Source organism: Nelumbo nucifera, chromosome 2 (assembly GCF_055504915.1).
Source record: "Nelumbo nucifera cultivar China Antique chromosome 2, China Antique-T2T, whole genome shotgun sequence".
Classification (NCBI taxonomy): Eukaryota; Viridiplantae; Streptophyta; class Magnoliopsida; order Proteales; family Nelumbonaceae; genus Nelumbo; species Nelumbo nucifera.
The window spans coordinates 109,242,963-109,265,214 of NC_142650.1; the positions used below are offsets into that span (position 1 = coordinate 109,242,963).

General features: G+C 34.2%; 2 protein-coding genes across 7 annotated transcripts in view; both read left to right on the plus strand.

Annotated features, from left to right (window-relative positions):
* Window positions 1-602: 602 nt before the first annotated feature.
* On the plus strand, window positions 603-7,981 carry LOC104613032 (Peptidase S41 family protein). 2 transcript variants are annotated; one of them, XM_010280716.3, is made up of 12 exons: window positions 603-1,134; window positions 1,341-1,422; window positions 1,535-1,665; window positions 1,857-1,943; window positions 2,465-2,543; window positions 3,193-3,281; window positions 5,069-5,104; window positions 5,302-5,421; window positions 5,619-5,705; window positions 5,824-5,973; window positions 6,655-6,762; window positions 7,437-7,981. In XM_010280716.3, exons 1-12 carry the CDS (start codon window positions 745-747, stop codon window positions 7,683-7,685), a joined length of 1,608 nt encoding a protein of 535 aa, XP_010279018.2. In that variant the 5' UTR covers window positions 603-744; the 3' UTR covers window positions 7,686-7,981. The 2 variants fall into 2 exon arrangements, with proteins under 2 accessions (XP_010279018.2, XP_010279019.2); XM_010280717.2 differs by having other exon boundaries at window positions 694-1,134; window positions 1,319-1,422.
* Window positions 7,982-20,117: 12,136 nt separating this feature from the next.
* LOC104613031 (putative RING-type E3 ubiquitin transferase C3H69) overlaps window positions 20,118-22,252 on the plus strand; it is a 37,786-nt gene continuing 35,651 nt past the window's right edge. For 2 of the 5 annotated variants that reach the window (XM_088898164.1, XM_088898163.1), the window contains exon 1: window positions 20,126-20,472. In XM_088898164.1, coding sequence (XP_088754290.1) covers window positions 20,462-20,472 — 11 coding nt within the window. In that variant the 5' untranslated portion in view covers window positions 20,126-20,461. Of the gene's footprint in view, window positions 20,473-22,252 lie in introns of all 5 variants that reach the window. The other 3 variants (XM_088898166.1, XM_088898165.1, XM_088898162.1) reach the window with 2 other exon arrangements.

Consider the following 22,252-nt stretch of genomic DNA (forward strand, 5'->3'; position numbering starts at 1 on the left):
GTCGAATCAAATGAGAGAGGGGAAAACAGAGAACACCAGAACGGAGTCACCACCTCACCAGTCTCACTGCTGCTATGGCGCCCGGTGGTCGGCGGACGAGCTGTGATCTGCGAAGACTGAAGAAGAAGAGGCGAATACGAACCGGAAGTCTGGAACTGCAGAACTGGTACCGGAAGTGTCGAAGTGAGAAGAGAAACCAGAAGTTCCCTAGACGCCAAGGGTATAATTGTAATCTACATCCGGGTTCGGGGATTTATATGCAGACCCATCTCCGCCTCATTCCCATTTATGATCGGGAAATCTGCCCCATTCGGTGCGGGTCGAATCGGGGACCCGTATAATTGCCATCCCTAATCCCGCAACGCTGCACAACCAAAGATATCACCAACTCCTCACAAGTCACACAACCGGTTGCGTGCAATGCTGTCACCCCAGGCCACCACGCAACCAGACGCACCCTATCCTCGTGGCGCATCTTAGAACACGTTCCCTCAAGCTTCTTTTATTCTCTTGCCACGTGTTACGATCTACGAATTCTTCTTGATTTTGTTTACTTTGAGAGATACAAAAGCAGGACTGCCAGAGTCTTGGAGCCACAGAATTGAAGATTCTAGTGGGACCCACAAGAATGTATATTCATCGGTCAGCATCCGAAGCTCGGCTTCTTCTGTTCTTCTCCTCCCTTAAGCATACACGGAAAGCTGGAGGCTTTACAGAAACCAGAGAACTGGAGACCAAGGGAAAATGGAAGCTCTGGGCCACAGCATGGACCTTAGCTTCACTCGCATGTCTTCGATTCACTGTAACCCTTCAACAACGGGTCTTGGGTCATTTGCTTCCTGTCGATTTTCTAGCTTGAATGTTCGGTTCGGAAAGGATTGGAGAAAATCGGCCGGTTCTTCTTCGCTGAGGCTCTGTGGATTAAGGGTTCGTTGTGGGAAGAGGTTTCATGAAGGGGAATTTGAAGTGGTTGGATTTAAGAAGGATGAATCGAATCGAAGCTTGATCAGATCGGTCGGGAGAAACTTCTTTAGCTTCGCTGCTGCAGTTGCTGCTGTTGTTTCAATTTGTTGTGATACTCCGGCGTTGGCCGAGTCCCTCACTGTTGCTTTCCCTGTTTCTCGAGCTCGCGAGGTAATCTGTCTGATCCGTTTGTATTAATTATGGGAATTTTAAATTCATAATTGTTATTTGACTTTGGGTTCAATTTTTGATAGGGAGTATTGTTTCTTAATTTCTTTACCCTGCTAATTGATTGAGTTAGAGTATAATTCATCCTCAGTTTGATTCATGCTGATCTTGAAGTTTATCTTTTAAGTTGATTGGTGTATGTCCGTTAGGTAAATAGAGTTCAGAGAACTCTTGTTGAGGCGTGGGGCTTGATTCGAGAAACTTTCATAGATCCAACTTTTAATCATCAAGGTAACTAGGCATCAATAGTAGTCTTTTCCTGAAATTCTTTAATCCTAGAAAGAGTAGTAAATAAGAAACTAAGTGAAGCCTAGTTCCTTTCACAAAGATTTGTTTTGTGCAGACTGGGATCTGAAGCTACAACAAACCATGGTGGAGATGTTCCCATTGAAATCAGCAGATGCCGCATATAACAAGATCAGTGGAATGGTTGCCACTCTCGGTGATCCATTTACTCGAATTATCAGCCCAAAGGTGTGTTGGTGTATGTCTTTCTCATTTCTAGCTTACCATGATATGTTCATGGTTGAAACCACCTACTGTGGTTCTTCAGAAAGCTATGGAGAATTGTAGTTTGGCCAACCGAATGGCTTGTATTTTATCTGTTTCGATTTGGAACAGTTATTACCATTAGCTATTCAACATTGTTGATTTCTTTGATGCAGGAATATCAAAGTTTCAGAATAGGAAATGATGGAAACCTGCAAGGAGTTGGCCTCTTCATAAACACTGAACCAAGCTCCGGGCACTTGGTTAGTGGAGTTCCTTAAATTTTCTTCCTTTCTCCTTGTGTCATCTATGTGAGACTAAATTGTTAGCGACTGTTATGGTCTTTTTTGTGCAAACAAGATCTTTCTTTATCCACCCATTCTGATCATCTAAGCCTGGTCTCAACTATATGGGGTCGGCTACATTAATCCTGTTTCGCCCATTCTGTTCTATTCAGAGCCATATCCATTGTTAAATTATGAGCGCTTAAATCATTTCTTAATCTACCCATATTATAGTTATTTCATACTTGGTCCTCATCATTCCATTTAGATCTTTGCACCATTATTTTATGGGTTTATCTCAACTTTATATTTTTATGCCTAAATTTCTAATTAGGTTTTACTTAGACTCTCAAGGAGTTGGTATTGTGGAAGCTTAAATTTCTTTACCTTGTCCTCAAGATAGTTTTTTGTCACTTCATGTTTACTATTCTTATTCACATTCATTTTACTGCACATATTTTTGTTCAAACTAGGATTAATGGTTGTTGATACCACAACAGGTGGTTTTGTCTTGTATAGAGGGAAGCCCAGCTGCCCGTGCTGGTATACATGAAGGAGATGAGCTAGTTGAGATTGATGGTAGGTTAACATGGACTTTCAAATCTTTCCTTATAGTTTCCTCACAGTGGATATGATATCTTAATTACCATTTAAATTTTTATTATGAAGATATTTATTTTTATCTCGTGCTCATGATTTTAGATGATGAAACTATTTGATGATTTCCTTCCATTAAATAGGTTTTTAAAGGGCTATTATTTTGAGCTTATTAAAAGCAACCTTGATTCATGCTCACCATTCATTCTGCATTATTTATATATTATATTTTCCTTTCTTATTGATGAGTTAATTTATTCTAGGGCATCTCTGCATCCTTCTTTTTCCAATCATTCAGACTTGGATCTGCATTAGATAAGCTTTCATGGTTCATAACTAGACTAACAGCCAAGTTTACACCAAAAACTCCTTATTTTATTTTGATTTTGTTAACATAATTTGTTTTGAGTGCATTTCAGAATTTTTGTTAGTATTAACATTTCATTGTGTAGTCATATACATAATATTCATTGTTTTTGATATTGTCATTCAGAAGCATGTAGGTTCAATTTATATTCTCAAGTTACTTATTTTGATAATTAAATCCCAAACCGACATCCCTTGCTTAAATCAGTCATGTATTGCAGAGCCTTGTGTATTTCAAACTAAATTCATCTTACTTATGTCTCAGGACAGAGGCTTGATGGTTTTGATGGTGAAGCAGCAGCACAGAAGCTTCGAGGGCGTGTTGGAACAACTGTTACCATAAAACTTCACAGTGTAATTAATACTCTATTTCTGTTGGAAAGAATGAACAATTTCCATGGAGGGTGGTGTTTTATTTTCTTAACTTATCAAACTGTTTGTTGGATGTAGCATGAAAGCACTGCTATTGTGTATACTACTTTTCCAGTCATTGAGAATGCCTTAGTTCCTTTTATTTTTAGTTAACTTATTATGACAATATAAAAATGCATTACCGTTCTTTTGGAAAGCAATAATTCATGCGGTGATGTGGGGAATCTGGGAAGAAAGGAACAGAAGTATCTTTGAAGACAGTTTCTCCCCCTTGGATAGTGTTCGTGAGAAGATCTTTTCAAAAATTTTCTCTTGGATGCTGGTCCACCAGCTCTTTGAAGGGGTGAACAGAGGGGAGCTACAAAGAAATGGGCTGCAAATCCTATACACTTCCCCCTCCTCTCTATCTGTTCCAAATCCCCCCCCCCCCCCCAAGAAGGGACTGTGATTACTTGCTGCAGTTTGATGGAAGCTTTAGAAGGTCGCTGCAGCCTCCATCAGCTGCAGGAATAGGGGAGGGGGTGGTACTGTGAGACACTCTACAGGAGATATTTTGTGGGCCTTTAGTGACCCAATCCAATCTGCAGACGCCTTAGAAGCTGAAGTCCAATCTCTTCTAGAAGGATTAAGAATTGCTAAGAACAATCATTTCAGCCCATTAGCAGTAGAAGGAGACTCAAGAATTACTATCAATTGGGAAAAGGATTTGGGAGAGGGTCCTTGGAATCTAGCTCATCTCCTGGCAGAAATTCACGAGTTATCTTCTTTGCTGAACTTCTCCTTTAGATGGATTCCCAGGGAGATCAATAAAACTGCAGATGACTTAGCAAAGCAAGGGTTGGGAAGGGACTTTTTGTATAGTGCTAACTCTTTTCCATCTTTAGTTTGATACAGGCTTTTCTTTTGTGCTTTTGGCCTGTTTGTACATCCCTCCCCCTTTTTTTTGAATATAAGTTATCTTCTTCTCAAAAAAAAACGCATTACCGCTCTACATAAGTTATTGAATATTATATTATCTTGAGTGTTGAGTAACCAACTGATTTGGTGTTCTAGTTGCACTTTACAATACTTAGTCAGGATCAATTAGAAATTTTGATTATAATGCATGTTGGATTCCCTTATTAGTAACAAACTAACAACCATATTGATATGTAAAGGTCTAGTAGAATTTTTTGCATCTTAGAAAGAATATTAACTTAGTTCAGAAGCTTGGTAACCCTTAAAGTTTAACATGATGAAATGTCTGTTAGATAAATGATATATTAAGAAAGAGTTTTAGATTTCATTTAATATAAAATGAGTAAATTAATTGATACTGTAAGAAAAACTTTTAGATAAATTTCATTTAGTAGAATTGAAGAAAATGAAGAATATATCTAGAGTCTAGATGGATATTAGGACATAGTGAAAATATAAGAACATCATTATGATGTCCTTGCATACACTTCAAGCAGAATTTCCAGGTTTATTTGAGGGAAACTTCTTTTCAAGCAAAAAAATGTTGAACGCCTATTTTTTTCTAGAAAAGCTGATTAGAAATATCACAGAACAGGACCAAGAAACTAATATTTTTTAGTTTTTCTTACAAATTTGCACATGACTAAAAACATGGAATTAGTGGAAGGAGAAGAATGCTCTTTTATATAAAAGGAAAAAAAAATGCATGGCTTACTAAGGTATGTGTGGTTTGAAGACATAAAATCAGATGATTGTCTACAATGGATAATAAGGAATTCATTAAATTTCTGAATAATGTTTTTCATTTGCAGGGTAAAGATTCAGAAAGTAATTCTGGGTTCAGAGAGGTATATATTCATTTCCTTCTTTTTAGTTGGACTCGTGCCTTATCAATTTCACTATATTTTTCTTTGTGGTGTTGAGAGTTGTTTTTAAGAAAAGACAGTATGGAGTACTGCAATACTCATTCCAGAATATTTTCCCCTTGTCTGTTTATAAGTTTGTATAATGAGTCTGATATGCAAACATTCAATTTTTGCTCAAGGTCAAACTACCCCGTGAGTTCATTAAGCTTTCTCCTATATCCAGTGCTGTCATCCCTCACAGAACCCCAGATGGTCATCTTTTGAAGACTGGATATGTGAAGCTCTCAGCATTTTCTCAGGTGCTGCTGAAACTTATAACCTACATTTATTTTAACCTTGTGACAAGTTAGAAATGAAAAATGTAATATGACAATTTATTTCACATTGAAAGTTTGTTTGCTACTCTGTTATCCGGAAAAAAAAATGTTTTTTATTAATTTGTTTGATTGTTTCTTATTTCATCATGTTGGACCTTGTCTTTCTCATTCTTAATCAGACTGCTGCTTCTGAAATGGAAAATGCCATTCAAGAAATGGAGGGACAAGGAGTACAATCATATATATTGGATTTACGCAACAATCCAGTAAGTATATCCATCTTATTTATACAATTTATAAAATATTAAAATTTACAACTTGCACCCATTTTTCTCCAAACTTCATTTTGGCATCTAAAGAAATTTTCTTTCTATTTTTTTTCAGGGTGGTTTGGTAAAAGCTGGGCTGGATGTTGCCCAAATATGGCTAGATGGAGATGAGACTCTTGTAAACACAATTGATAGAAATGGAAATATGTTACCCATAAATATGGTCAATGGACATGCTTTAACACATGCTCCACTTGTTGTCCTTGTAAGTTTCTTGGTTATCATTTATTAATTTATGTTTCTAGGAAATAGCAAAACATGATATAGTTTCCTCTCGCCATTGACAAACAAACTAGACTTAATGGTGTGCCATAGTGGTGCTTTCTATTTATTTATTTATTTCTTTCGCCTAAAATAAAGATGATTCATTGCAATCTCGTCAAATGAGCCTAAATGGTGTATATAAATGTGAGATCAATGTGAGATCAATATATGCAATCTCATACTGGTTAATTTCAATTCTAAAGAATTTTCAAGTAGTGCTACTAATATCCAGCATACTGTACCAACTAATAACCTCAGTAGGCTCTTTTTGTTTTTCTATCCCATCAGATTTTACTTTGTTAGTTTTTGGAATCAATCTAATGTTCTAATGTGTTTTCCAAAATATCATCTCACTCATTTTGCTTGTGGCTGCACATACAAGAAATCATTTTAGTTCTTTAAATTTAGATAAAATTTTCTTCAGTTCTGTGAAGTTTCCCTTTTCTCCTTTTCAACCTCTATGAATTACAAGTTTCTGAGCTAATGAATTTCATGTATTCACCTAAAAATAATCTTCAGACTGTGGTTCACAACATAATCTTATTAACAACGAAAAAAATTTATTACTTTTTGATAATCAAAGCATTTATATTAGTTCTGAAGCCTTTCCTTTTTGAAACAGGTAAATGAAGGAAGCGCAAGTGCTAGTGAGATTTTGGCTGGTGCTTTGCATGACAATGGCCGAGCAATCCTTGTGGGGCACAAAACCTTTGGGAAAGGAAAAATTCAGGTACTCTTTTTTATTACAGGTTACAGCTGGTATTCTCTTAAGCTGTGCTGGGGTGTTTGAGAAAAGGTAGAACTGATTTCCACCCAATACTGCAAAATTTAAATGACTATCCTTCCCTCAGAATTTCCAAATTGCTTAGCATGAATTATTGAGATCAGAATTGCTTATTCCAAATCCCATGCCACTACCCAAAACGGAATTCAGAAACTTGTGGAATTGGATTTGACCAGTTCGCTTCCTGCCTATGATTTCCATCTTTCCAGGGACTGCCTTTCTATTTGTATCTTTTTGGGGGATACAACATGAGTTACAAATGCAGGTTATATTTTTTGTTCATTTAATTAAAAACTGTTTTTTCTGAAATATCATTACAAGGTAAGACCTCTGCAACGGAAAATGGGTTCATTCTGTTTTGGTTTTAATCCTTTGGTCATTGAATTTCTCAAACTTAGGTGGTTGTACTTTCTATAATTGACATTTGGCATTTGCAATTTTTTTATCAGTTAGCATTTGCATTTCCCAAGCGGAAATTAAGGCCATCTATGTTACCCAATACTTTAGTTTCGATATCTATGCTACTAGTTCTGCAAACCACAGCCCAAGACCTTTTGTTTATATATCTGTTTATCTAATAGTCTTCAATCTTCTTATTCTTTGTTTACTTGATTGTACAGAGTGTTACAGAACTACATGATGGATCTGCCCTGTTCGTTACAGTTGCAAAGTATTTATCACCAGCACTTCATGACATTGATCAGGTTGGCATTACACCAGATGTGCAATGCACGACGGATATGTTGACATCACCTAAAGAATCCTTCTTGAAGGAAAAGCGCTCAATATCCTCCCTTGAGGGAGATTCATGCATCATGGTAGCTGAACATGAGTTGGATATTCAGGAATCCAAGGGAACTGCTTCATGAAAGAAATGCATCTGCCTTCATATTTGTTATGTACAAGTCACTGGATGTATAAATATGGAGAAAAATCACAATTCTCAATGTTACTTCTTCATATGATTGTATACATCCATTGTAAACCAGTCTTTACCGAAGAAAAAAATGTAAAGCAGTCAGACTGGAAAATAAAAATGAAAGGAAACAATGTACATATACATAGGAAAATGCTTTGTAAAATTGACTGTCTTATAGTTTGTATATGAAATTTAAGCTTATATGGTAATTGATGATAAAGGAAACTACCCTTTGAATGAGGGAAAGAATAGTTGTGATGACAGTGGATGATTACAGCCAATTAATTACAAAGCAAACTGTCCAAATACGCAGTAGATTCCAGCTCATTAGATTGACCGTACTTCATTTTCTGACCAACTTCATTAGCTCCTCTGTTACCTTCAAGACTAACTAATAGACTTAGAGGAATAGCAAAAAGCACTTAATGAGGTCCAAAAATACAGAACATTGCCAAGGCGAAATAACTAATTTTCCATTAATTATGGTAATAGTTAGTAGAGAGTCTGACTCTAAAATAACTTCCTTCTACCCTTGATTCCTTGTCATTTCAAGACAAAGCATAACATCACGGAGCTCTGCTTCAACTACCCCATGCAGTATCTCAGACCTGAAATCACAAGTATATAAGTTATGGCAGCGCAAACATAGATTACAAAAAACATTTGAATCATTAGATTCAGGTGGGGCATGAATTTGTGAAATATCCTAAAAAATATGACAGTTCTACAAAATAATATCAGGATGAGGTACAACTTTTCCTCCTATAATACATAACTAGCAGGAGAATCCATCCTATTTTGTTGTTGGATTCAGATATCGCTCAGCCGGATTGGATCGAGATGACAATTTTTCCTATGGTTTGTTGTTGGATTCAGATATCGCTCACCTCGGGGTAGAGATGACAATTTTTCCTATGGTTTTTGAATCGTCATTGACTCGGACGATACTGTTTGGCCTGAGAACCGTCCAGGCAACTAGTTTACCCCAAACCTGGTCCCTAGCCAAAAACCATTGAATCGGACAATGGCCCATTGACCCAGACGGTTGAACTATTGAACCATTCAACAGTTTTTTGTCATTTTTTATTTTAACTATTTTTTATTTTTTAATTTTTTATCAAAATGGGTCGTCCATTCGAACCGGACAGTCAAACTGTCGACCTAGAAACCGGTGGCTAGAATGATTCTGATTCCGAGTTGTTTTCTAAAACATTGATTTTCCCCATCCCTTCCAAGTACCTGGCCTCCCCAACCAGGCAGGGATGGGGATGGAGATTGTCTTAGTGGGGACAAGGGGTGGATGGGATTAATACGAATACTCTTGATTGGGGACGAGGACAGGTGTGAAGTCCACACCCCACCCCGACCCAAATTATATATTAAATATATCCATATATATAATATTATTTATATTATATATATCAAAATATATTTAAAATATTGTTTACATTTAATTTTTTCCTTTGTTTAAATAAATACCTTTCTAAAAACAAACTTTTAATTAAAAAAATTCAGAGATTTAGGTCTCAATGGGGAACTAACCTCTATCGGGGATTAAGGATGTAGACTAAATTTTTTCCCGATGAGGATTGGGGTCAGAGACGGGGATTAATTTAAAACTCGAGGTCAGGAAAGGGAGTATGATCCTTGCCCCAACCGCCCATTGCCATTCCTACCCAGGGGGTCATCCCCTAAACCCATAAATATAGTTCCAATACATATGGTAATTATAAATGTAGTATCCAATACTAATGAGAATTATTAAAATTTTTCAATTATTTATTTGAATTGTTGGAAGTTTTATAATTTAACTTTCACTAATTAAATTACCAAAATCAGTAATTTTTAGTAATTAAATTACCAAAATAACTAATTATTGCTCAAAAAAATAGTAAATATCAAAATTACTAAAAATATAAAAAATAAATGTACATTTGTTGAAGTTAATTTTCCATAAAAATTTACTGAAATTTTTTAATTATTATTTGATAATATCATTAGTTATTAATAAATTGACCAAAATTATTGAAAATATCAATAACTACTTATTGCTAAAAAATTATTGATAATATCAAAATTACTAAAAATGTAAAAAAATAAATTTTACAATGAAAAATTACCAATGATTTTTAATTATAGTTTAGGTGTTGGTATTTATTGGATGGTATTCAATAATATTCAAAGATATTTCACAAATTAATTTATCCACATTTTTTGTTTTAAGATGGTTTATTGGGCATGTAATATAGATTAAGAAGTGTTCTAGGAGGAGTTTTAGGTGGGAGAGATAGTATAGGAGAAATTTTAGGAGGGAGGTTGGCTAAGTGATTAAGAACATGAGAGAGAGAGAGAGAGACTCGAGTGAAGAAGAGAGGGCTGCCACATGGCTACATGGAAGGGCTGGCAAGGGGTAAGGGAGAAAGGAGAGAGAGTTAAGGAGAAATGAGAGAAGGGGGAATTGGAGAAGGAGAGGGTTGCCAACATGGCCTATGATCCACATGTCAAAAATCTGAATTTCAGCCCCCTCCTAATCTACTAGTAGACCCCCCCCCCCCCCCCAAACCACATCATACCTGTGAATTTGGCATCAATCAACAAGTAAGATTCAGTCCACCCCTAGAAATCCTAGCTCCACCCTAGGGGTGGACTGAACTAGAAAAACCCCTTTGTTTTTTTCCATTATTAATTTGTTAAATTTTACAGAGGCAATTAAATCAGATCAGATAATATTTGGACATCCAATGTCCTTGACAAATTTGGGTTCAGGGTAATCTTTGTGAGATCCATAGGACCATTAGATAGGATTGGATTTGAATATATCTTGATTTGAATCCAATCCAATCTGTTTGCATCCTATTGCTTGGTTATGCTCAGGTTTATCTAGTGAAATTTTATAACAAATTCTTAACCTTATTTAACACAAGTTGCCCTTAAGAATAATGGTTTGACTGGTAAGGAAAGTTTAGAGATAAGGGAAATGATTTTTAGAGAAAGAAAATCAGATATGGGTAAGAGAGAGAAATTAGGAAGAATAGGAGAAATGGTTTTCAAGAAAAAAATGTTGAGTGGGATTAGAAAATAGGAGAGGATAATTTTCGGGAAGAAAATTATTAATGGAAGAGATAAAGTAGGAGTTTTAGGCATAAACAAGTTAAGAAGATAAAAATTGGCTGCCTAGTTGTGTTGTTGGCATGACTCTACTTGTGGACTACTGTATCATGGGAGAGGGACTATGGACAGCCAAAGTTTTCTCAGCTAATAGAAAGGTGAATTGTAGTGATCATCATGTGGTATGAAAAAAAATAATGACAAAAACAAAATACATAAAGAAAAAGCCTAATAAATTTCCAACTCAGCCCAAGTTGCCACCTAAATGTAAGAAGGTAGGTTTGGTTGCTAAAGAGAATTTAGAGTTAGGGAGAAAGAAATGTTAGGAAAGAAAACCATATTTTGGGTGGAAGAGAAAAAGAATGAGAGATAGGAGAGAGAATTTTTAGGAAAGAAAATGTTTGGTTGAAGAGAAAAAATGGCAGGAGACATAACATAGAGTTTGCATGAAAGTAAAACTTCGAGCTTTAAATCAAATGCAATTTAAGAGAGCAATGGATTGTTGTGATTAATCATGTGGAGTGCAAAATAAAGAAAAATTGTAAATTGGATTTTTCTTGATAAAAATGAAAATCTAAGAAACTACATCCCACAAGAAGAGGCACTCACTTCTCTACCTGCTATATTATGTGTCCATTGTTAGAGTATTCTAAACGACAAAAAGTTTTCTAATGTGTAGGATTCACACACTAAGAAAATGAATAAATTATATTAATTTTAAATAGTATGAAAGGACAGTTATGTTCCTCACATACAAAAGAAAGACAGATTCAAGAAAATAAAAGAAAAGGAGGGCATGCCACCATATAAGATGTAAACAATGTGCAATATAAATATGGTCCTGCAAGAGTAATCGCCCCATATCTATGCACCCCCACAAATTGATGTTAGGAAACAAACATCAATTAGTCACTGATAAATTAATAATTAGAGATTTGGTAAAGAGAATAACCAATTGAAGACCATAAGACACGTAAGAATAGGTGACATGGCCTGCAATATATTGATCATAATAAATAAAGATGACAATTTTCCCCATCTCCGCTAGGTACTTGGCCTCCGGTCCCATTAGGTTGGGGATGGAGATTGCCTTGGTAGGTCGGGACAAGGATGGGGAGTGAAATCCTTACCCCGCCCTGACCCCAATTATATATTATTGTATAGATATATGATATTATCTACATTATATATCAAAATATATTTTAAAAATTTTCTTGCTTTAAGTAATTTTATTTTAAAAAAGAAATGTTGATTAAAATTTTTTGTGGATTTAGGTCCCCATGGAGAACTCATCTCCATCGGGGATCAAGGATGGAGGATAACTTTTATCCTTGATGAGGATCAGGGTCAAGGACGGGGAATTATTTCAAAATCGAGATTAGGACATGAATATGATCCCCGCCCTATTACTGATAAAGTTGCAATCAATCTCAATATGTTTTGTTCTTTCATGGAATATCGGATTTGAAACAATCTTGATTGCATTTACATTGTCTGCATAGAAAGGGATAAGAGAGGAGTAAGAGACCAATGTCATCTAGGAGAAAACAAAGCCAAACCAATTCACTACAAGCAAAGGACATTACATTGTACTTTTCCTAAGTGGATTTAAAGATAGTGTATTGTCTTTTACACTTACATGATATCAAGGAGTCTCTAGAAAAAAATGCACCATCTTATAGTAGTGTATAGTGTCAAGATATATACCTAACCCAATCAGCATCAACATAGGCCTTAAAGTTGTGTTTGGTTTGAAGGAAAAAGTAAAGGTAATGAAACTTTTGCAAACCTTGCATAGGTTTCCTTGCCTTTTCCTTCAGGTTATGTTTGGTTTGAAGGAAAAGGTAGGGAAAGGTAGGGAAATCTATACAAGTTCTGTAAAGGTTTCCCTACCTTTCCCTTCCTTTCTCTACATTTTCCTTCAAACCAAACATAGCCTAAGAGTAAATGGAGATGATGAAGAAAAGAAAAGGCCATGAGATAGAGTCCCTCGAATGTATCAGATAATTTGATGAATTGTTGATAGACATATAAGGTTTTTGCGGAGAAGAGACAAACTTATTGACAATTTGAACTACATATGAGATGTCAATTCGAGTCACTTTGAGATATATTATACTATCAACCAAATGTCAGTAAGAGGTAGCATTGGCAAGGGGTTCGCCATCTTCCTTAGAGAACTTATGATTGAATTCAAGAGGTGTATTAACTTGTTTTTCATCTGTTAAAAAGGCTTATTTGACCAAATCAAGAGCATACTTTTGCTAATTGTCAAAGTACCTAGAATCAGAATGAGACACTTCTAGGCCCAAGAAGTGAGATAGAGGACTAAGATCTTTCATTTTGAATAACTCACTAGGAGTTTGTTTCAATGAAGAAATACCATCAACATTATCTCCTATAATAAAGATATCATCCACATAAACTAACAACAATGTGATGTAGCAGGGACTTCTAAGAGAAAACAAAGAATAGTCTATAAAACCCCAAAAAATAAATCCAATATCAATAATGGCAAACTTAAATTTCTCAAACCAAGCTTTAGGTGCTTGTTTAGAGCCTTACAGAGACATCTTCAATCGACAAACCAACTTAAGTGTAGCATTATGCCCATGAAGCAACTTATATAAACTGCCTCCCTTAAATCCCCATACAAGAAGGCATTTTTCACATCTATCTAAATGAATAATCCACTTCTTAATAGTAAATATAAGAAGAATCATAAACATTGTGGTCATTTTTTTCTACGGGAGAAAAAGTCTTCTCGTAGTTAATGCTATATTTTTGCTTATAACCTTATGCAACTAGATGAGCTTTATATCTATTAAGATTTCCAAATGACTTCAATTTTACTAAATACACCCAAATGATTGCCAGCAATAAAAGCATCCAATGGAAGTTGAGTTAAGTTCCATTTGTCATTTTCTAGTAAAGCTTTAACTCCAACATCCATAGCCTCCTTTCAATGTGGGACAACAATAGCTTATTGGTAAGTCTTGAGAATTTTTGTAGAAGACAACAACAAAAAAGGAGTGATGGCCATATGGGAAGCCATAGTGATCAAGTGGGTATGAAATATGAGTGGAATGATGTAAAGGTGGATATAAAGTCGAAGATGAATCAATGGTAGAAAGAAATAGGGTACTAATTGGATCAATAGGAGACATAGATCCAATTCCATAAAGTGGAGGGAGCGGAGGTGAAGGAGCTAGAGCAATTGAGTGCCTCTTCATGTAAACTTGGAATGGTCATGTAGAAGGAACAAATGAAGAAGAAGAATCTACTAGCCCTATAGAATAATCAAATGAAATGCAAAAATGAACTAGAAAAAACATACAGTTTTTCCATATAAAAACATTAAGTACAAATTTTCTAAAAAGGCTACATATTTCTAGGAGAGATGCACATGACAAAGTTGGGGGTCATAACAAAGGAAACCCTCATATGATCAGGGATTCAGGGCTATACCCCACAAAAACTTACATAACAACCTAAGGTATAAGCTTTGTGCAATTGTGTAGAAGAAGGCGAATAAAACAAACACATGAAGCATAGAAAATTATGAGAATGATGAAATAAGTATTCATATAATGAAGAATTGTGTAATGCATGAGAAGAAATCAAGTTAATAAAAACCTAACAATATTGGTCACCTCCACTAAAAAGGAACTAGTTGCATAGGAGTTAGAAAGAAGGGTTCTCACCACACACAGAATATGTCTATTATTGTGCTCTACCACCCCATTCTGTTATAGGGTATTAGGGTAAAATCTCTTAGATTTAATTTCTTGTTCTTTCAAAAATGTGTAAAAAAACACTCAAATCTCCACCATATAATACTTCCCCCTAAATTCAAATGTAGAGCTCTCATCAAGGCATTAAACTAAGTTTTCACTTCTCACCATAACAAGAAATAATTTAAATATGGGAAACACCTAAGCTTTCTCTCTTAAAATATATCCATGTGTATATGATGCAATAATTAGTAAATGAAACAATATTTATATCAAGTCTATCTTGAAACCACAAGAAACAACCAAATATAATTATGTATATAACATGAAAAGGGACATTATTACACTTTAGAGTGGATGGAAAACGTAATGCATGACTTTTGCACATACAACAATAAGTGCAAGATTTATCAATATTATTGAAAAAAATGTTCATAGAAAAACATCTAGATTGAAACAAAAAATCAAATTTATTAGCAAAAGGATGACCTAATCATCTATGCCAAAGATGCCATGAATTATTTCTATAAATAACTTTGGAGTTCAATAGACGAATAATAAGCAAGAAGAAGACAAAACTAGTGACTATCTAAAATCCAAGGAAAATAACCACCCTAGCCTATACCCCTTCACCTTCATCACTCTAGTGTGTTGATCTTGTATTAAGTAACCATCATAAAAGAAGGGAACAACATTACCATCCTCAACCAACTAACCAATAGAAATTAAAATAGTGGTAAGCTTAGGTACAAAAAGTATTTTGGGAAGGTGATAATGAGAAGTAGCAAAGGTAGACAAGTACATGTCGTTATATCCTATTATATTAAGTTTTTCACCATTAATAGTAATGATGTGTTTATTCATAGATGGGGGTTTAAAAGACTAACCCCCAACAAACCAATCATGTGATTGAAGGTACTGGAGTCTATGATCTAGTTATAACTAGAGGAATATTGAGAAGAAGACTTAACCAACAAACCAATGGCTCAAAATGAAGACGATATGGATGAAGATACAAGTATTCACAACTTCTCTTCACTAAAAACACATGATGTATCTCCCTTCGATCCAAAGGAAAAGGAAATCAGAAGCATCATCCTATCCATCCACTATAGCCTGATAGGCTTTTAATTGACTTTTATTGGAATACTGATTTTGACTCTTAGGTGGCTTGATAGGACATTCATAAATTATGTCCATATTGTTTATAGTAAGTACACAAGTTCATCTTCTTGCAATGAGTAACAATATGTCCATATTAGTTACATTTATAGAATTGCACTTTTGATAGGCCTTTCTTTTGTTTCTACTTTTTAGCAAGAAAAAGAAATCTATTTTCATCATTGAAATTGGCTTCCCATCAATAATTGACTAAGTAATCAAATAGTTTTCCTTTCTCAATAGCTCCCAAATATAGAATCAATAGATGGGGTGCTGCCCTTATCAAGGATACTTGCCCTAATAACTCCGTACTCGAGCTTTAGGTGCATTAATACATTTCTATTGTAGAAGTGTTCCTTCAGGACCTTAACACAACAGGTAGGAGATGTATCACCAATATGCGCTATCTCATATTTTGTTTAGAGATTTTTGAAGTTACCTTAGTACTTATAAATTCTCTTTTCTCCTTGACTATAAGAAAACATTGCCATTTTCATGGGGCATAGTTCATTCAATCTAATTTGTCCGATAAGAAAGGTGAATTTCCCATTACTAATTAATAGAAAACAAGTAACAAGAGAGTAACCAACAATTAATAACCAAGTACTACATTTATTATAAGTCCAAAAAAGGAGAAAACTCTATGTTGAACTAAGAAAGGGATCATAACCCTTTAAAACTGATTTAGGTCACCACAAGACTTAACAAGGAAAAGAAACCAGCCTAGGGTGACACAAGTTCTTTAGTTTAACCTTAGAAGTTTAATTGAATGAAAGAAACCACAAGATTACTAGTCAAGTACCGTCCTTTTCCAAGAAAAAGAGGCACCAAAAACAAGATTACTAGTAGGGGTGTTCAAATTTGGATGATAAACCAAAAACCGAATTGAACCAAATTGAATAAGCTAGTTTGATTCAATTAATTTGGGTGTTGTTTGGTTCGTTTTTTGTTTCTTTAAAAAATTGGTTTTCGTTTTGGTTTGGTTTGGTTGAGATTTTCAACCGAACTAATGATTGTATCTAATTAGGTCTTTTAAATATATAATATTCTATTTAAAACATTATACTTATTAATTAATAATTATTATCTTTTCAATGGCCAATTTGTAATTCCTCATGTTGTTTTATAGCTTTAGGCCTATTATAGCTTTTAATTAATAATAATAGTTAATTAATCGTATAGAGACTCTAAACAAATAGAGTATTAAAGCCTAAACTAATTATTAATTATTCATTAATTGTTTGTGAAGAATTGGTGTAGTTGTTTTAATAATGCCATTAAACTATTCATTAAATGAGTGTAGTTGTACTCTTTCCAAACTAAGCCTTAAGACCTAGACTAATTATTAAGACCTATGCTAAAGACTAAAAATTAATTGTTCATTAAAACCAAACTGAATTTGGTTAGGATCGACTCAATTCTAACCTCTAGTTCTGTTTGGTTAGGAGATATGTTCAAACCGAATCGACCGATTGTACACCCCTAATTACTAGGGCGACACAAACTCCTTAGTTCAACTAAGTGGAAGAAAACACAAGATTAGTTGGAAAGTAGCATCCTTTTCCAAAAAAAAAGATATTAAAAAATGTATTTTATCTAAAAATTAATTATTTAAAAAGTGCTTATTTGAAAACCTAAGGAAAATCCCCCTAAACAGTTGCATTTGGTTTGAAAGAAAAGGTAGAAAAAGGTTAAAACACAGCTAAGGGGTTGTTTGATTACAACTAAATATTGTTGAACTAAAAAGCTTATTGCTTTTATTTTTCATTCAATAGGATATTAAGGAGTTTGTAGTTCCTTAATGGATGAAATTGGAGTTGAACACAATGGCCATGTGATGAGCTGTGGACACACGGGCCCACAGTGAGAGAGTGAATGATTGTGGGCCGATGTATTTTATGACCTGTGTGGGGCGTTATCATTGATTGAACATCAATTGCATTCAACTAATTCTATCTCTCCAAACACAACCTTGTAACTTCCAAAAGTGCTATCTATATCTATACTACTATTAAAAGTGTGAATGAGGTCAAGATTTTGGATTTTTTGACTAAAATACCCTCACTTTATAAACTTGGTCTCCCTTTATTATGAGAGAAAAAATATAATTTGAACTACTACTTTTATTGAATTCATTATATTCTTCATCATTAAGTCTTATATTTAAGGTATTAACTCCCTTTTCCTTTTATTAAATCTTATATTTAATTTATTAAATAATTGAGCTTTGTGGACCCTTCTTCACAAAAACACCCCTATTTATGAATTTAGTCTCTCTTTAAATATGTGGGTATAAAATATAATTTAAAGTACTATTAATTTTCACTTCATTAAATTCCCTCTAATAAAGGTATTAACTCTCACTCTCTCTTCTTAGATATTTTATTTGAATTTTTTTTTGTATCTCACCAATAAATTCTATAAATTAAATTTATATTCAGAAATTTTAATAATGTAAAACCTATGTTCAAAACCAACATGGAAAATAATTAAACAAACCACCCTTTCGTTTGAGTTAGCCAACGTTCTCATAGTTAAATAATAAAAAATAATATATATTACAAAAATTATAAAAGCTTTATGAAATAAATCTGGGCACATCTCTAATATTATCTATTTATCATATCAAACAACAATATGCATGCTAAATAAAAATAATTTTATTCAATGGAAACGAAATACAAGATTTAAAATTGACCCAATCCATTTTTCTATTCAAGTGATGGGTTAATGGCTCAACTTTTTAGGTCAAATGGATCAACCCATGATATAATAAATAAATAATAAAAATTTTAAAAAGGATAGACATAAAAATTAAAAAAATACAATAATTTTGCAAAAAAACTTTTTGGTGCATTTCTAATATTATGTATTTATCATATTAAACAAAAATAAGTATGATAGATAAGAGTTATTTTTATTAATGGTAGAAATAGAATTAAAAAGTAAACTAACACAAAGGACTATTTTTTGCATCTAATTAATGGTTAATGGTCCATAGGGAAGCAAATTAGGTTGTCTTAACTTGAACTCGAATTGGCCCAACTTGTAATTATAGACAAACTAGCTTTAATTTTTGGTCATTGACTTGGGCCTAGGCCTAGGCCTAGGTTCAAAATGTTTTTTAGGTTGGGCCCAAGCCTAGCCTTTATGTAGCTAATGTAAGGTCTGATTTTATACATACAATCAATCATAAATACATATATAGCACACATTTGCATACATGCACAGACATGCAATTATACATATACATTTCATGTCAAATTTTGTCTTGGGGCTAATTGACTGAACCAAATCCTAGACAAACCCAAGTGCAATAAATTTTAATGCAAGTTGAGCCTAAGTTGTACAAATTAGGCTTGACTTTGGTCTAAAGCCTTATGTCCAATTCATAGGGTTGGGTTTTAATTAAGACTAAATTCAGTCCAATCTACTTGACTAGCACCATAATGGTCTAATTGTTTAAATAAATGGGTTAACCAATGTTGGCATAATTAAATAAGAAAATTTTTAAAAATAAATAGAAACACAAAAAGACTAAAAAATACAAAAAATTTTGACACATCTTAGATATTATAAATTTACCATATCAATAAAAAATAAGTGTTTTAAACAATAATTATTTTTAGAGTTAATTATGTAAATCGAATAAAAAGTTTAAAGTTGCCCAAAAATGAGATTGTTTTTTTTTTTTTAAGTCAAATAGGCAAGAACATGATGTCATAATTATATAATAAAAGTTTAAAAAATAAATAGAAATAAAAATATAGAAAACAAAAAAAGCTGTCTATAAAATTTGTATACATCTCTAATATTATATATTTATTATATTAAATAAAAATAAATATAATAAATAAAAATACTTTTATTAATAATAAAAATAATATATAAAATCTAAATTCACAAATATACCACATTTTAATTATTTATCCTTTTTAAATAGTTTTAATAAGGATATTAAAATTATTAATATTATCTGAAATTATCACATACAGCGCACATGCATATGTAGTAGTAATATTATCAAGTGTCATTCCGGGGGAAAAACTTTAACTGTTGGGGCCAATATGCTGTTGAGAGAATTGTTGGAAATGGCACATTATTATGAGAATGGATAAATTAATAATTACATCTTAATTTATTTTGATTAAAAACCAAATAATAGACATGAATAAGTAAACCGCTCAAAACGAGCCCATCCCAGAAACTATCTCAACAGCCTATACTGTTGGACCCCAGCAGCCAAACTTAACCCATTCCGGCTATCATCGCCGGGACACAACCGCTCACTTAAGGATGGTGCTGGGTCGGGTCATCGATAACCAACCCGCTACCCTCCAACCACAACAAGAAAAAACAAAGACATCATGAATCCCACGACAACGGCGCTCAGAACCAAATGGCACGTCCATTCAACACCGCACATCGAAAGCATGAAAACCAGAAGCACAGTGCCCTTCGTTTCTGTCGTAATTACGGATTAATCATGCACTGCTAATATTTCCGAAAGATTTTTAAAGGGGTGAATTCGTATTTATAACATGAATTGGGTGGTCACTATGTCAGTTCCCATGAGAGTGAATCACCAAAAACCCTAGAATGTACAGAAGAAGGATCGATCTTCTCTTTCAATGGCTGCTCCATGATTTAGGTTTTTTTCTTTTAATCCATCTCTCGTGAAAAGTCGAAAGATTCGATTTATAAAGACGGTTGTCCATTCGACATGTCAAAGAGGTAATATTTTTCTTCTGTGATTTTATCATTATCAAATTAAGCGAAGTGGGACCTCCTACCTCTAGGGTTTTATTTTCAGAAACTATTGATGCTTATTGTATATACATTTTTTTTAATATATTTATCCATTACATCGAATTTATCTTGAATTCCTGGAAACTCCTGAATTTGTTAGTGTTTCATGAAAAGCTAATTGACACACCAGCGCCGAAATTTGAATAATTGAAGAAAATAGGGTATAGAGAAAATTGACTAGGGTTTAGGTCTAGATAAATTAGGAATTCCAAAAGGAGAAAAATGGATGTGCTGGGATAAGGTCTGTTAGGTTCATCGGTTTCACGAACTTAAGGTTGTTAGCGTGAGAGAAATTTAGAGCTCTGGATTGACAGATAATGCTACATGTACTGTATTATTTGTTTTCCTAAGGATTTTTAATTTTTGCTACCATTTTTTAAGGAACTGGGGTTTACGGATTTCTGATAATTGAAGATTATTTCAAGGTTCGATTCCATCAATTAAATCAAGAATGGATAAGTAATTATTGAAACTTGGGAATAATAAAAAAAGCTTGAAACTTGGGATTAAAGTGCAAAGCATTAAGCATAGGCCTTAGGGATAAAAAAAGCATAAATAACCAACCGAGGGCTGGCTCATTGGTGTGTTAGCTGGTAGGTCCCACTGCTAACGCAGATTTGAATCCCATTCATAAAAAAAAAACGCAGATTTGAATCCCACAACCAGCACTTTGGGGAAGAAGGGGTCAAGGGGGAAGTTATTAATGGTGCATGACGCCAAATACCAAAAAAAGTATAAATATACAAAAGGGGAGCCCACTTGAAACACTTTGCAGTGACCCTGGATAGGTAAGATCAGCATTGGGCAATGGTCCGTTTATGTCATCGTCAAACATAAATGAGCTGTTTTCTATTCAATTGAGCATATGCCGCACAAGGAGGCAGAAAATGTTTTGGAAGCATACTAGAGAAGCTGCACTGTGGAGTTTACAAGGGGGGAATAATGTCATAAATCGTAATTGGTGGAATTGCTTGCTGCTTTGAAAGGGGTACAGATAACAAGTGATTTGGGCTTGATAAATGTGGAGATTGAAGGGGATTCAAGATTAGTGGTAGGATGGCTGAAGGATCCAGAGTCTATAACCTGGTGCTTTAGGGATGAGATGGCGAAATTTAAATGGCTAACTAGAAGAATGAATTTGAGAATACTTTGGGGTCAGGAGAACGGCTAATGCTATGGCAGATGTGTTAGTTAAATAAGGATAATTTGCATTGGGCTCAGTTTTAATTGTCAATTGTAATTTGCTTGATGTGTAAGAGGTAGCACCTCGTGCCTCTCTGTGGGAATGCTTGTACTGCCTATCTTTATTTCTCTCTAATAAATACTTTTACAATGCCATAATTTTCAAGAGCAAAAGAACAAAACATTCTACTATCACAACATGCATCCAATTTGTATTTGAACATGTAAAGAATTTAAAGGAGTCACTATGGATGACCTATTGAGAGGGTGGCAGACTATTGTGGGTTTCTCCCCACTATGAGCTAAGCTAAAATGCATGTCCAAAAACAAACCATGTACAAAATGCATTTCTTTCCTCAACCATTCATTTGATAGGCACGATTCCATAGAGGCAGGACACATGCAGCTCACTTGACCTATTGGTATAGAAGGATTTCTTATGCAAAAACTTCCTGCTTTGCTCTCACATTCATATATCATACTCATGGGGAAGAGGACCAAATGAAGCCTTACTGGATAGTAA

Bases quoted from the DNA above. Each gene is read 5' to 3' on its own strand.
- LOC104613032 (XM_010280716.3), top strand. From the start codon at position 745: ATGGAAGCTCTGGGCCACAGCATGGACCTTAGCTTCACTCGCATGTCT. The intron at 1,423-1,534 runs GTAACTAGGCAT...TGTTTTGTGCAG, and splicing joins TCCAACTTTTAATCATCAAG to ACTGGGATCTGAAGCTACAA. The intron at 3,282-5,068 runs GTAATTAATACT...TTTCATTTGCAG, and splicing joins TTACCATAAAACTTCACAGT to GGTAAAGATTCAGAAAGTAA.